We start from the raw sequence: 15,806 nt of genomic DNA, 5'->3' as shown, positions 1-15,806 counted from the left end.
TGAAAATCTTCAGGTATCATCTGTCATTCTTTCAAAGAGAAGCTTTTAATAGAAACTCTTCTGCCTACCATATGGTCCTATTTTTTGGCCCTGCAAAGGTTCCTCGTATCCAGAAGTGAACCAAGCAGGCAGGGAAGAAGGTAGGGACTGACGCTGTGTTCTTTATCCTAGATGCAGCATGTCTTGCTACAAACAGGATTAGATCAAGAGGTTAAGAAGCAGCAGAGAGGGCCTTCCAAATCCCTTCAAAAAGGGTTTTCCACCCATGGGGGTAGTTTGAGGTTATGAAAATACAGCAAGTTGGTCGTGAAAGGTCCCCTAACTATTTGCTGATACGTGCCCTGAAAAAGAACACAGCTATAAAAGATTAGCCAGGGTTTCTTTATAATAAACATCCCTCTCTTATTTCCTTTGATGTTGGGTTAGCTTAATTTAAAAATAAATCTAGTTGACTTTTTTAAAACCACAAAACCTCAATGCAAATAGAAATTACAATAGGGAACTGACACACAGGCTCACTGTGGGCAAATTATATCTTGCACCAGTTACCTTGATGTGCTTGGCCTAGTCCCATCTCCCTTCGAGGAAGAGGGACGGTTGCAGCAAATTACAAGCCTCAAATTGGACTCCCGGATTTACAGAATGACATATGTTCAATCTGGCTTATATTAAAAGGGAGAGTTCAGGGTCTGTTGTCAAAGGCGTCCCCTACTTCTTTATTTTTCTTAATTTCTAGATACGGGAGATGACCTCAGGTTCTGGGGATGCTATGAGGCAGGGATCCCTCTGGGGCAGTGCAGTGGCAGTGGGGGTGGGTTGCCTTTGCCTTTTAAAGGAAAACAGACTGTCACTGCTTTCCCCCAGAACAGCAGCTGTTCAGGGGCCTGCAGGTGGAAGGTCGAGGGTTGCTGGAATTGACAATGTTGTTGAAAAGTGATCTTTTGCCAAAGACCTGTGGTTGCCTCCTGCTGAGATCTGCCAAATTCCTTGAAGATGCAGCCTTCTGTCCCCCAGTGATAATTAAGTCTTGCTTCCCTAACTAAGGATTGACTTAAAATTATTCAAACAGGGCCTGGAGCTGTCAGCTGGAACACAAGCCACTGGAAGAAGTGGGGAACTGTTTTAGGTTAAAGTGGAAAAACTGCACATTTGGCCCTTCCAGAATGTTTTGGGCTCAGATCCAAATTTTCCTCCCAATTCTGTTACTTACTGGAATGTGATTCTGGACAATTTTTTTTTTTTCCCACTTGGTCCAAGGCTCTGTTTTCTCCTCTATATAATGGGAATAACAACTCTGAAGAGTTCTTATGAGGGTTAAAAGATAGAGTAAATTCTGGGACCACATTGTACTCCTACTTCCAGGTAATTGGGAAGTGGCTTACCAATCACCCATTAGGGCATCTTGATCCATTTTACAAATGAGAAAGTACCCAGATGTGGCAGCTCTTGGCCAGTGCTTCTATAATGTCATATGGATCCCCCATCCTGAATCATAGCATCACAAAGCCTCTCAAAATCCCAACCATTAAGCCAGGTGTGGTAGGGCATGCCTGTAATCCCAGCTGCCCAAGGAGGCTGAGGCAAAAGGATCTCAAGTTCAAAACCAACCTCAGCAAATTAGGGAGATCCTAAGCAATTTAGTGAGAGCCTGTCTCTAAAATATAAAAAGGAACTGGTGATGTAGCTCAGTGGTTAAGTGCCCATGGATTCAAACCCCAGTATTATTAAAAAACAACAACAACAACAAAAAAAAAACCCAGTCATTAAAAGGAAGATTGATATGCATATTTTTTCCTATCAAAACTTAAGTTTAGGGCTGGGGAGATAGCTCAGTCGGTAGAGTGCTTGCCTCCCAAGCCCAAGGCCCTGGGTTCAAATCCCCAGCACCAAAAAAAAAAAAAAAAAAAAAAAAAACTTAAGTTTAAAATTGAGCCTTCATCCCAATTTAAAATACTAGCAGCTTCTGCTTCTCACTGAGGTGCCTCCCACCAGTTGCTTAATGCTGTCTTTTGTTGCAAATACAGAATGAAGTCTGACCCTCCTGGGCACATTGGATGCATCTGCAGAAAGGGAGATAACACTGGCTGCTGCTTTAAAATTAAGAGGACAAAGGACCAGAGAGTCCTTTTTGAGTTTCTGTTGCTTTCTTTAAAAAAAACATCTATTTAGAAGTTCAGTCTCCCATGCCCAGCCTGGTAAGACTTTGCTAGATTAGGTTTATACCCAGACCTGTGCACTCTAGCCCTTAAACTCACATACCTGTAATCCTCCATAGACTACTGCTGAATTTAAAAGTTTAATCTTTCCCCAGAGGCTTCCTTGCATATTGCTTCTCACTTGTCATTGCTTGTTGGGATGTATTGCTCAGCACACCCGGTCACAGACTCCTGAACCCCTGCACTTGTAAATTTGACCTTCACCATTGTGCCAATTCTCTTTGGGGTTTGCTTTTCTTTCCAGCATTTCTTATTGACAGAATAGGAATAAGAATCCTGAAAATCAATAATGTCACCCTTTTTTTTTTCACCTTTCTTTTTGATGGTGGATATTTTAGGAGAATAATGGCAAACTTACTGAAAACTAATAGTTTCAAGAAATGCACATGTTGTATATTAAACCCATATTTGGGGAATTGCAAAGAACTTAGCAATTCATTTTTACTGCCGATGGCCTTTGCTGTCATTCCAGCGAAAATAGATGTACTTCTCAAGTCTTGCAATTGAACATGTGTTGTCTTCATTTGTTAGTTAGTCTCAAACAACAACAAAAATCCTAATAATGGAACTTTTAAAGAACACTGGTAGCAGGAACATCATTCACAGAAAAATGAAATAGGTCTCAATTCCCAGAATAAGCCAGTTATACAGATTTAAAACACACACACATGCACAGCATTAAATTGGAAATTCTATACTGAATCTCCCAAAGCCACACCATCTTGGTTTTCACTTAATTGGTTTTATGGAGATATCCCTCACCTGACTGCAAATATCTTTAGATAGGTAACATCTGAAAACATGCAGCATAATACCAAATATCTCAATTATAGTAATAAAATAATTTTGAAAGTCTTTTAATGACGCTGCAAATTAGAATATTAATTGTGTCTGTACTGTGAACTGAGCAAACCTGTATAGTAGGAAGATAACTGGGTCCAGCTTTGTCTTGAACTACTCATGTGACATGGGAAAAGTCATTGGGCTTTCACTTAAAAAGTTAGAAATTGGAATTATCTCTAGGATCTTTGTAATTCATAAAACCCACTATTTAAATGGTTCAACATTGTCTTAAAATCTTTTAATGTCAGCTGATGAGGTTAACATTATTCAACTGATAAACGATATTAACTTTTGCAACTACTAAGTATGTCAGGAGCCATGCCTGCCAGGACCTGGGAGGTAAAGAGATAAAAGGCTTAGGTCCCTGCCCTGGGGACCTTGTAAGTTCAGGGTTCTATTCTTGACATTTTATTTGAATGCTGCCCCCTGGAGTTCTACAGTCCAATCTTGGGGATCTGGGTAAACACGGATATGTAGTCAAGTATAACAGAAAAGCAGGGTAGGGATATAGAAAGGGAGCAATTGTTCTCTTCAAACGAGAAATTTGTATGGAGAACTTTAAATTTTCTAATCTTAAAAGCACCTCCTTTTATGTATTTATGGAAGAAACAAGTTAAGAATGTGCAAATTCTTTTTTTTTTTTTTTCCAATGCTGGAGATTGAACCCAGAGTTTTGGGCTTGCAAAGCAAGCACTCTACCAACTGAGCTATATCCCCAACCCAGAATGTGCAAATTCTTTTTAAGGCAAGGCAACATATTTTGCAGCTTTAGATAACAAAGGTGTTTGAAAAATGTTGATCTATAGCTTACAGAGAGGTGTTTTTCTCTGACATACTTTGTTTAACAAAAGCTCTATTTTTACAGAAGTTCTTGCCAATTAGTGGACATTCTTCCAAGATTATAAGTTCACTTAAACCTTTCTGTGTGTGTGTGTGTGTGTGTGTGTGTGTGTGTGTTTTCCAAGTATGGGAAGAAACAACTTTTGAACTGGAATAAAGACAACATTTTTTCAAGGTTGCTAGGGGCATAACTTACTAGCAGGTGGTAAGGGATCCTGGGTTCCCAGAGATTCAGTGCCTATTGTCACAACTGAGGAGAAAACTCACTGAGAAGTATGACAGTCTTAAACATTGGGAAGGACTTTATGGTAAAGATTATTATGTGTATTTTTTTCCTTTCTTTTTGCTGAGTTGGGGATTGAACTTAGGGTCTCAAGCCTGCTAGGCAAGTTCTCTACCACTGAGCTGCATCCCCTGCCCCTGGTGACAATTTTTATGATAGAGGCTTCCTCAGATTCCTGGGAGGCCATGATTGCCTGAGCTACTGTCTGATTAACAGTTCCCCATGCAACAAGTGGGCGATAACTCATTCTCATTCTTAGTTGGTAGGCATAACCTCTCCTTTCAGTTTGTAAAGCCAACATGCCAATCTTGAACCAGCTTTCTCTCTTTGCAAACACCGTGGAAACATGATCCATTCGCTCCAGTCTGAGAAGGTCAGAGAGCTATAACCCAAGACTGGATAAAAGGGATCTGGACGATGCTTGACCACCTAGGAAGAAGACCTAAGCAAAATGTTCACATTGCTAGCTGCCCCACAACGGGGGAGAGTCTATAGCTCCTTGCTGTTTGTGCAGCGCCTGCCAAATATTTCTGCAAAGTACTTAACTTCTTGCATCCCATTGCTTGCACGTGTTGCTAATGTTTTTGCTGAGGAAGCTGGCCATTCAGTAGCTCTATGCACCACAATCGGCAGCTTGTCTTCAATTTGTCTCACTTCTTTTGTCTGAGGACTGAACTCTGAACCTGTGCACTGCACTCCCTATGATGTGGGATGTACACTCACTCCCAGCCCCTTGCTCCAGCAGCTGCTGGAGGGACCTTTACAACAAAGATGCTAGGAATTCAAGCTCCTGAGGCTGTTGGAGACACAGCAGATCTCCACATTCTAGGTGCACAAATCTCTGGGCTTTGGTGGCAAAGAGAAGTTGAGACTCAGTCAACCACATGAATTTTCATTTTCTGTGGCTAAGGGTGATCGCCCACAGTGCACCTGGAGAAGATAATATGGCCCATATTGGTGCTTATGCTGTCTGAGTTTTTAGAATGGCCAGATGTGAGAGACTGATCACAATGTAGTCTTAGCTTGTCAAGAGATTTGCCAGGTCATCATGGACAAATGTTGGCTTGTCATTTCTTTAGCTGCTTCCTCCTAAACCATAAGTTGAACAGTATGAAATTGTACTTTTTTGGGGGGTTGGGGGGTTTGAAGATTGAACACATGATGCTCTACTACTGAGTCCCATTTCCAGCCCTTTTTTATTTTATTTTTTATTTTGAGACAGGGTCTTGCTAAGTTATTAAGGCTGGTGTGGAACTTGTGATTCTCCTGCCTCAGCCTCCTGAGGTAGCTGGGATTACAGGCGTGTACCATCATGGAAACTGCATAGGTCATATATTGCCCAGTTGCATACAATTCATCTTAATAGCAAGGATCAAGGTGAATTAACAGTTTTGGAGTGGCTTCTATGTCCCAGGCCCTAGATAGGGATTTTACTTATGTTATCCCTCTAACTTTTTGTTTATGATATCATATCAAGGTGCTGATATTATCTCCATTTCACAGATGACACTGCGGAGGATCTGAAAGGCTAAAGAAGCTGCTCATAGGATTAGTGAAGGCAGGTAAGATAGGACACCAGGCTTGCTTACTTCTAAGGCCTGAATTTTTTTCACTTGTGTATATTTTACTTAATAGAATCAATGGTAAGGACATAGTTGGTTCGTTTGAACTAAAAAGGAATAATTGAAGCTATTCACGTGAAATGACTTGAGAAAACATTCAATTCAACTTTTATTTTGTTAGTGCTATAGTTATAGACAAATTCACTGAAGTTCCCAATATTTTGCAACTGTTTTCTTTTGAGCTTTATCCTGTACTATTTTATTTGTACCCTGTTCTCTGATTCCTAGCTCACATCTTAGATTGCCCCACTAACATGGTGAAACTTGTCTGTGCCTTATTCTCTTCCTGAAATCATCTACTGAATGTCAGTAGGCTCATTTGCAAGAAATTTTCTCCATCCTTTGAAGCCCAATTTGAATGCCTCTTGGTCCATGAAATTTTCCTGCCTGTCCCACAACCCCAATGTAAATGCTTTTGCTCCAAACTTCCCCAGACCCAGGAATGCCTGCTCTGTACTTGCCACTTGGAGTACTACTAGTGATGTGACTGTTTGGACACTTGCTTATCTTCTCTCTAAAGCAGGGGTCAGGGCAAACTTATTCTGAAAAGGAGCAAATGGCAAATATTTTGTGCTTTGCAGGTCTAAGTTCTTAGTCTGCTCTAAGTCCTTGGTTGTTGTATCTCAAAAGTAGCCGTAGATGACATGTAAATGAACTCATGTTTGTGTTTCAATAAAACTTTATTAACAAAGCTGGTGGCAAGCTGGATTTGGACTGCAGGTCTCTGTGCACCACACCCGCCCTAGTTTACAGATTTCTCAGTGTCAGTCATAGTGTCTTCCTCATGCCTATCTTTGCATCATGCTGTATGGTAAAATGGTCATCACTCAAACATTTGTGGAGCTAAATAGAATTTTTTCTATGCTTGTTTTTTCCTTCAAAGTTATTGTTGAGGCCTTGAGAACTCTACAGAGTCCTCTCCTCTTGCAATTACTGTCTGGACATGCAACTGAATTGTCAGAACCTTTTGACCTGGGGCTGATTTTCCCGTAGGCTTAGGACCTTGCCTTGAAGCTTCAAAGGCAGGCTGACTTCTAAGGAACCATAAAAACACCATACTTTATCAACCCCCTCTCTTCAAATTCAGGGAAACACCTGTAAGGTTTATGGTTGAAGAAAGTAACCTTAGGCTGGGATTCTGCTAATGCAACAAAGGAAACTATACAAAGTATTTTCTGATTCAAAAGAAAAGGGAAAATGTGGGTTTCAGGGTAGAGAAGAAACCTAAAAGACCTTTTCCCTTCACTGACTGAGCTGGTTAGTAAATTTGTATGTGAATTGTAATAGAGAACCTCTAAGTGGCTTCATTCAAGAATTGAGTTGCAGAGTTGTATGTGGGTAAGGTCTTCAGACACTTGTGTATTTGCCCGTGGGGTTGATTCCCCAATACAATGACTCATCCAGATGAGAGTCCCCAATTGCTGGGGCAGCCTTTTTTATATTGGTTCATATTTTTTTTGTAATAAAACATTTCTAGCCTCTAACTTCCCCGTCATGCTCAGTAGGTCTCCCACCTCGGGCTTCATATATTTACTGTTAATTCCTAAGTCAACTCAGCTCTGGACTCCTTCTTTCTAATCTCAATCACTTGATATGATAAGATAAAGATAATCTATATTTCCCTGATTAGGAATCATTAGTCAATTAGTTATAATGAGATTAAAAAAAGAAGAAAAATTCTCCATTATATACCATAATGGCCAGCAACTATACCTTCAGAAGTTATCTATTTTAAGAGTTTTTTTTTCTGTCTGGGAACTTGTCTATAAAGTCAGCATGGATGGAAATGAATGGTATTTAAGCACAAATAGATTAAAAACCAATTTTGGAGGTTGGGTGATAAAGGAAATAGATATCAATTTCCTGCTCCCTGCCTTTCTAATGGGCAAGTTTTCAGCAGACCCAGCGCCAGTTGCTCTGTGTGGAAGACTGCATATTGATTTCAATGATTGGGAAGAAACTGTGTTGACAGAGTCAACAAAATCATGTTCTTTGCTGCCAAAGCACCCAGGCTTCTCCATCCCTGGCATGCTACAGCTCTCCGCTCCCTCTCTCCCGCCTCCCCCCTGCGATCCTTACCCCCTCTTCTCAGAGGAGACGCCTGCCTCTCAAAAAGAAACAGCAGGTTATTTTAAAACCTTGACCTGAGAAGGCCTCCTGGGTGAGCCTCTCCAGCTGCCTCTGCAGATCCTAATTGCACATCTGCAGCAAAGCTGCTACAGTATTCGCCCAGAAAATAAACCCGCATTTCCTTAGCCAGACCTGCGTGGCCCTTCTGCTGCTAGGAAAAGCAGATGGTTTGATTATTATTATTATTAATATTATTAGATTATATGCATGGATATTCCTTACGACAATGAACAGGAACTCTAGGTAAAAATTGCCCCCATTCACCTGATGAGCCTCTTCTTGAGCTGCTGGTAAACGTGATTCCCAAACCATCTAGATAAGGCTGATGGTCAGGCCTGGTGGCTCTGTCTGTTCAGTGATCTGCACTTATCAGTCTCTCACAATGGACCCTGGCATTTCTGCCTTGGGGACACACAGTGTGGAAGGAAAGGGGGTAAAGGTGAGGATCAAGTGTGGAGCAAAGGAAAGGCCATATTTGTCAGGCCCAGCTTTGATGTTTTACTCACATGTGTTGGGAGGCATTGGGGTACAGTTGTGAAAACTGTGGGGCCGAGTCCTCGGGGCCGTGGGGCGCAGCGTGGCTGATCACCATCATAATGGGCCTATGGGGATACATTCTCTTAGACATTTTGAAGTAATTAATGCTCTCGTTAGTGATTAAGTCTGTGAAGTAGTCCTGAAACATACATTTGACACAAAACAAAAATTACAAAAGGTGACATTCATCAGATCACATTTGAATACTGCTTTCCTCAGAAGCGGCTCACTGAACGAAGAGGTAAGGTTGACAGCAGGAAAGAAGAAGGTACCTTCAGAGGCAGCAAAACATCTTCAAGAAAAGACAAAAATCAGTTGCTAGTTAATTTTGAGGGTTGCTGGCTTAGTGACATGCAAAACAAAAATGTATTTTAAGTAATGCACAATTTAGCAATTAGGGAAGAAAAAAGGCAAGTTGTGTTTGCCCAAGATAATGATCAGACCTGGCAATACAAGCGCTAGCAAACACGAAGCACCGGATATATATTTCATTCTCAGGTTTTGTTGATGTAATTCGTTGGCAAAAATTTTAATTACTTCAAGGGCAGGAAACACCCACACCCACTTCAAATTCACAGTTGCAGAACACACAGACACATACACACACACACGCATGCGCGCGCTCATGCACACACAAGGGCACAAACACAAGAAAGGATATTTTCTTCAAATTAAATATTCACCTGTGGGAATACACAATGATCGCTAATCGAAGCCATGACCAAAATCTGGTCAATTAATTTATTTGAAACACTTAAATATGGGGAGCAGTTGATTTTCTGCAGATTATACTGTGTTAATTGCACAACTAAAGTAATACAGCTGCTGGGATTAGAGCCTGACTTGCTAATAAAATGACTTAACCCACTGTCGGGGGACTGATGCAAGTCTGTGGGGGCGGGTGGGGGGTGGAGAAAGAAAAGATGAAAACTTAAATCAAACCACCTGCTTCCTCTAAGTATGTATCACTGGCCTGGAGCTTCAGTATAAACTTTATTCAGAAAGTCCGAGGCAACCTTCACAATGTCAAAGACTTCCAGGCATGGCTAGTCACATGTTGTGGATTTAAGGACCAGCACAGCTGCAAAAGCAGTGCTCAGGGGATGAAATCTGTGTCACATGTCATTGTTAGGACAAGTCCACAGGCTGTCCTCTTCCTTCATGGGGGTGTCTGTTTTTATTTCTTTTCTTTCTTTTTTTTTTCTGGACACAGTTGTCTTTGACACTTAATCTGCTGTGATAATGAGCAAGTTAGGCTGATTTAGTATTTGGAAAGAATCTTGATTACTTTGCTCTCCTTAGGACAACAGGGAATGAAAGGTTAATAGCTTGAACAAGGAGCATGAAAAGCATCCCCACAGATAGAAAGCGATAGCAGGGACAATTAGTGCACGTGGCACGCATCCTTTGCATGCAATGATTGTAGCCACAACCCGGGAAGTGACCTGGGGTGTGTGAGTGGTGGAACCACTCTGGGCTGCTTTTTCTTCATCTTGTAAAATGAGGACATCGCTCACATTTGCCTCCAAGGTCCCTGCCAGCTCTCAACTTTGATGAGTCTAGAAGTCTATTAGCAATGTTTGTGAATTCATTTGCATTCATTGTGTTCCGAAGGGTATGAAAGATCAGGACTTATACCTTATCTCCTTCCAAGTCCCCTGCGCTCAAATCAGGCCAAACACAAAGACAGCCATGTGCCAACCACATTAAGTCAAGTTCCCTCTCTATTTCTACCAAGTGCCTGCTGGGAGGGTTGCTAGATGAGAGTTGATTCTCAGCTTCTTTTAGGTAAATGAGGATGCCATGGATACGGCTAGAAGGGAAGGGGGTCTTTCAGACTAAATTCAAAGATATCGTCCCTTTTACTCTTACGATCTAAAAAAAAAATTTAAGTAAGCAATCACAACACCTCTGTGAATTTCTAAGTCAAATCCAGTCTCCGCTTGTTAGAGAACCCTGGAACACATTAGCTACCTTTTGGTTTCCAAAACGGATTTGAAAATCCTGATTGATAGCCCTTGAGACTTGTGTGGACTCTCACTGCCATGGGGCAGGTGTCCTTGTCACATATACTAAGCTTGGTCAGACAGGAGTGAAAACAAGGAATGTGGTTTCCCAACCTTTAATTATTACACTTGTCTGCTCTTATTTTTACATCTATGTCTGAAGCCACACACAAAATATACTTTCACCCCATTGAAAAGCAAAACAGCACAAGACGAACATTTGGTTATGTGGACAAGTCCTCCAGAGAGAGGGAGAAACAAAAATTAACACCAGACAGGGCAGAGGATTATGATTTTCTTGATGATACTTTCATCAAGGACTGATTACCTCCATCCTAATAAGGGGAAAAAAAAACCACTACACAAAGGCAGTGCTCCTTGTGAGTCTTTTTCTTGCCTGGAGTTGAAAATTACCTTGAAATTTCTCATTCAAACATTGTAAGAATATAGAAAGCCAATCTCGTGGATAGTTTAACTCACTGAAAATGGCTTTCCCCCATTATGCACAAAGTAAATTGATGCAGTGTAAAAGTGTCTGAAAATTACCTTTGCATAATCAAATCCATGCTTTTCTTTGATGCCATTTCGACAAACAGTGTAATTATAGAAACGAGAATTCTTGATTAATCCAAGCCATTCTCGCCACCCAGGAGGGATGTAGCTGCCATTATATTCATTGAGGTATTTTCCAAAAAAGGCTGCAGTGGAGGAAAAAAAGGGTTATTTTCTCGTGTAAAATGATTAATCATAAGAAAATGCATAAGTATGAAATTAAGACTTGAAAAAGAGATGGTAAATGAAAGTTAATTTATGTAACAGTAATGCCAAAATAATATTAGTGTAATCTAGTGCCAGCGTAACACGTTGAACAAATGTAAGTAGCACCAAGGTACATGGTTTACCGTTTAATAAAATCACCATAATGACAGCACTCTGAATCTATTTCTTATGGTTCTTCTGGAATAGAACCAGAATATATTCATTTGTTAAGTTGATGTAACAGAGAAGTAGCCAGTGTGAGATTGGGCTGCTTACCATTGCAAGTATTGGAGAGTTTGGTCTTTGTGACAAGTTTTCTAACTCACTGTTCGAGAGTTGTGAATTATAAAGACAATGCTGAAAGGCTCATCATGTTTTTCACATATCTAGAGAGTACAAATTTCCCAAGCCAGGGAACTGTGGTCAACTCCATCAGGGTTTTCACGGCACACGCATTTCACGTCATGGGTGTTTGTCACCTGTACTTTATGGACATGGGCGTCCTTTGCTGATGACAAAATATTCTGGGAACACAAAACTTCTACACAGATCACTAGGGTTTATAGGATGATAGTGAAGTAGAAGTACATGTGCCACAGTTAAAAAGGCCCCTGGGAAGACTTGGCATCTGTAACTTTGGCATTTCACATCTAAGTCACTAGGCAGAAGGACGGATTGATCTTTTCCAAGAGGAAGATTGCAGATTTGGTCTTCTGCTAAGCATGATAATATTAAAGGGGCAAAGAGTGTGTGGGAGGAGGGTTGGAAAATCAAAGGAACAAAATGGTTATGTGTTAAAGTCAAATACCTTGTAACTATCAGAAGAGTGGCAATTAATGTATTCTCAGGACACTTGACTGAGAAAGAGGTGCTATTTGCAATTCTTCTGATTACACTAGGAAAACTGTTACAAACAAACACTCTTCTGGATAAAACTAATGGTTAGTCACTTTATTTAGCCATCGACATAGCCTTCACCTTAAGTATGAAGGACTGGAGAAAATTTTTATTTATGTATGTATGCATGTATGTAGCTACATGGGTGTGTATAGACATAATATACATACACACCCACACTTATGCAAGTCTTGCTTTTCGGATTCTTTTAAGTCTACAATATTTTGTTTTGGGAGAGACTATGTTCTGTGGCCAACTAGATACCTTCCACTTCGAAGTCACTTCCTGGCTTCACTGAGCATGTTTTTGAAGTCCCCTCATTTATACACATGGAAAAAGGTTATGGTTTCAGGAGACTGGCTTGGGATGATTGAAAAAAAAAAAAAAAAAAAGGTATGTGTGGGAATCCTAGAATCAAGGTACCTTAAAACATGGGTCTGAAAGTACACATTTCTGAATCTTAAACTTCTCCCATGAATTTCATGTCTGGGTCTCTGTGGGACAGCCACTTAGCTTGCTTTCATCTTTGATGTACAACTAACTACCTGTAGAACATCTCTACCTGAGTGATCTACTCACTCATCCAACATGGAAGTCACCGTTTACCCTTTCAAATCCACTTCACTCCTCAGATATCCTTTCATCCTCCAAGTGACATAATCACCTTCCTTTTGGATTTTGCCATCCAAGGCCTCCTCTGATTCCACCTGCCCCATCCTCCCCTTGCTGAGCAGTGGCCCCTCCTGCAGGTTCCACCTGGGCAACAGGACTCAAATCTGTCCCTTCTTCCCTGGTAGCTTGACACCCCCATGGATACTCACAGTGTCATAGCCAGCTCTCCCAGCCAGACTGCAGGGTCCAGTTGTGGTCACATCACCCCCTCGTCATAATCTTGGATGACTGTCATTGTCTGCAGAGTCAGGATAAATCCTCTACCTTGCCTATCTTGGTTTTAGACAAAATCACACACTCTTTCCAGCTCAGGTCCCATGTCTCTACTAGGTGACCCTCCCTCCAGCTAAGGGGCTCTCTTGGTTTGAGCTCTGGTTTCCGCCCTTCTGGTTTTTTTTTTTTTTTTTTTTTTTTTAATTTTATTTTATTGGTTCTTCCTACTTATACATGGCAGTAGAATCCATTTTGATGCAATTATACAAGCATTGGATATATTTTATTCTAATTGGGACCCCATTCTTGTGGGTGGGCATGATGGTGGGATTCACTTAGGTATTTTTTTATGTATTCACAGGAAAATTATATTACATTTTATTCTACTGCCTTTCCTATTCCTACACTTCCTCCCTTCCTTTTGTTCCCCTTCGTCTATACTACTGAACTTCTTTTCTTCCCCCTGCTCCTTTATTGTGGTTTAGCTTCCATCAGCAAAAACTTTCGACCTTTGGTTCTTTGAGTTTGGCTTATTTCAGTTACCATGATATTCTTCAGATCCATCCATTTAATGGCAAATGTCATGAAGTCATTCTTCTTTATGGCTGGGTAATATTTCACTGTGTTTATATACCACAATTTCTTTATCCATTCATCTGTTCATGGGCCTCTAGTTTGGTTCTCCAGCTTAGCTATTGTGAATTGTGCTGCTATAAACATTGATGCGGATGTGTCACTGTAGTATGCTGATTTTAAATCCTTTGGATATAGGCCAAGGAGTGGGATAACTGGGTCAAATGGTGGTTCCATTCCTAGTTTTTTGAGGAATCTCCATACTGGTTTCCAGAGGCATTGTGCCAATTTGCTGGTGCAACCCCTCTGGAAAACTGGAAAATCATGAGTAACATGGATTTAATCCCTATCTTTCACCCTGCACAAAACTCAACTCTAAGTGGATCAAAGACCTAGGAATTAGAGCAGAAACCCCGCACCTACTAGAAGAAAAAAATTGTCCAACACTTCAACACACTGACACAGGAACTGACTTCCTGAACAAGACTCCTAAGGCACAGAAATAAAATAAAAGATCAACAAATGGGATGGCCTCAAACTAAAAAGCTTTTTCACAGTAAGAGAAACCATCAAGAGCATGAAGAGAGAGCCTACAGAATGGAAGAAAATCTTTGCCACCTGTACATGAATTTCCAAAATATACAAAGAACTCAAAAAGCTTAACACAAAAAAAAACAAATAACCCAATCAATAAAAGGATGAAGGAACTGAATAGGCTCTTCTCAAAAGAAAAAATATGAATGATGAACCAAAATATGGAAAAGTGTTAAACATCACTGGAGATAGGGAAATGCAAATTAAAACTACACTGAGATTCCATCTCACTCCAGTCAGAAAGGCAATTATCAAGAATACCCAAAGGACTTAAAATCAGTGTACTACAGTGACGCAGCCACATCAATGTTTATAGTAGCTGAATTCACAATAGCTAAATCATGAAATGAACCTAGGTGCTCTTCAACAGATGAATGGATAAAGAAAATGTGGTACATATACACAATGGAATATTACTCAGCCTTAAAGAAGAACAAAATTATGGCATTTGCAGGTAAATGGGTGGAGCTAGAGAATATCATGCTAAGTGAAAAAAGCCAATCTCAAAAAACTAAAGGTCGAATGTTTCTCTGATGTGTGGATGCTGATCCATAATGGGGGAGGGGCATGCCAGGGAAGAATGGAGGAATTTTGGATTGGGCAGAAGGGAGTAAGGGGAGAGGAGGGGTTTGGGGTGGGTAGGATGGTGGAATGAGTTGAACATTATTACCCTGTACACATGTATGATTGCACGACCGGTGTGATTCTGGATCGTGTAAAGCCAGAGGAATGAGAAGTTGTGCTCTGTTGTATACAATATGTCAAAATGCATTCTGTTGTCATGTAAAACTAATCAGAACAAATTTTAAAAAAGGAATACAAGAATTAATAAATGTTGGTGAGGACGTGGGGAGAAGGCAACCCCTTTACTTCTGCTTGTGCAGTTGTCTCCATGTTCCTCTTGATGGATCCGCCATCTCATTCACACTCTTGTCTGGATCCCACAGCATGGTGTCCTTGTGTCCCTATCATCATCTTCCCTTTCTCCGCTGTGGTGTGGTCTATCTATGGAATCCCTCTTTGGCAGAGGCTTTTTGAGAGGTGATGCTGACTTTGCCTCATCTCTGTAAACTGGCCCTCCATCCCTGTGCACAGCACGGGGTCCATCTTTTTGTTCCTTCAACCGAGCTTCATGGGCACAGTGTGAGGTTCTGGGGAGTCTGCAAATGGTAGACCTTTTTTGTGTTTTCACTTGAATGACAAGTTTTTAAAACTAACTGAAATATTTTCCTACAATTGAACTTCAGAATTTCTGAAGTTGACATTTCTCCTAAATTTTCTATGAAAAAGAAAATCTGAGAAACATGGCTATGTTCATTTATTTGTTGAATCTGTGAATGAGAGAACCAAACAGGAAATCAGCCGAGTGCTGACGCTCCAGAATCCTGCCTGCGTGCAGGACGAGTGTCAGAGGGTCTCGCTGGAGTCAGATGGCTCAGGATTTATTTCCCTCTGAGCTGACTGTGTGCAGGAGGAATTCCTCTTGTCTTTTGAGACTACTCGACCTTTTCACATAGAACCACAGAATGATTTTCCTTTTCCCACCAAATGCATCATGACTTAGAGTCACAGGCAGCAGACTAGGGCCACACCCCAGCAATAGTTAGTTCAGCAGGGGACT

At 40.8% G+C, this 15,806-nt stretch overlaps 1 protein-coding gene across 7 annotated transcripts in view; it reads right to left on the bottom strand.

Moving 5' to 3' along the window:
* Window positions 1-15,806, bottom strand: part of SULF1 (sulfatase 1) — a 168,761-nt gene that overhangs the window by 42,960 nt on the left and 109,995 nt on the right. For 5 of the 7 annotated variants that reach the window (XM_079110983.1, XM_079110985.1, XM_079110982.1 and 2 more), the window contains 2 exons: window positions 11,024-11,175; window positions 8,441-8,610 (listed from right to left, as the gene is read on the bottom strand). In XM_079110983.1, coding sequence (XP_078967109.1) covers window positions 8,441-8,610; window positions 11,024-11,175 — 322 coding nt within the window. The remainder of the gene's footprint in view (window positions 1-8,440; window positions 8,611-11,023; window positions 11,176-15,806) is intronic. The other 2 variants (XM_079110987.1, XM_079110988.1) reach the window with 2 other exon arrangements.

This window comes from Sciurus vulgaris (genome assembly GCF_902686455.1).
Source record: "Sciurus vulgaris genome assembly, chromosome: 1".
Classification (NCBI taxonomy): Eukaryota; Metazoa; Chordata; class Mammalia; order Rodentia; family Sciuridae; genus Sciurus; species Sciurus vulgaris.
The sequence above is the reverse complement of the archived record's forward strand: the minus strand, read 5'-3'. Positions and strand labels throughout refer to the sequence as shown.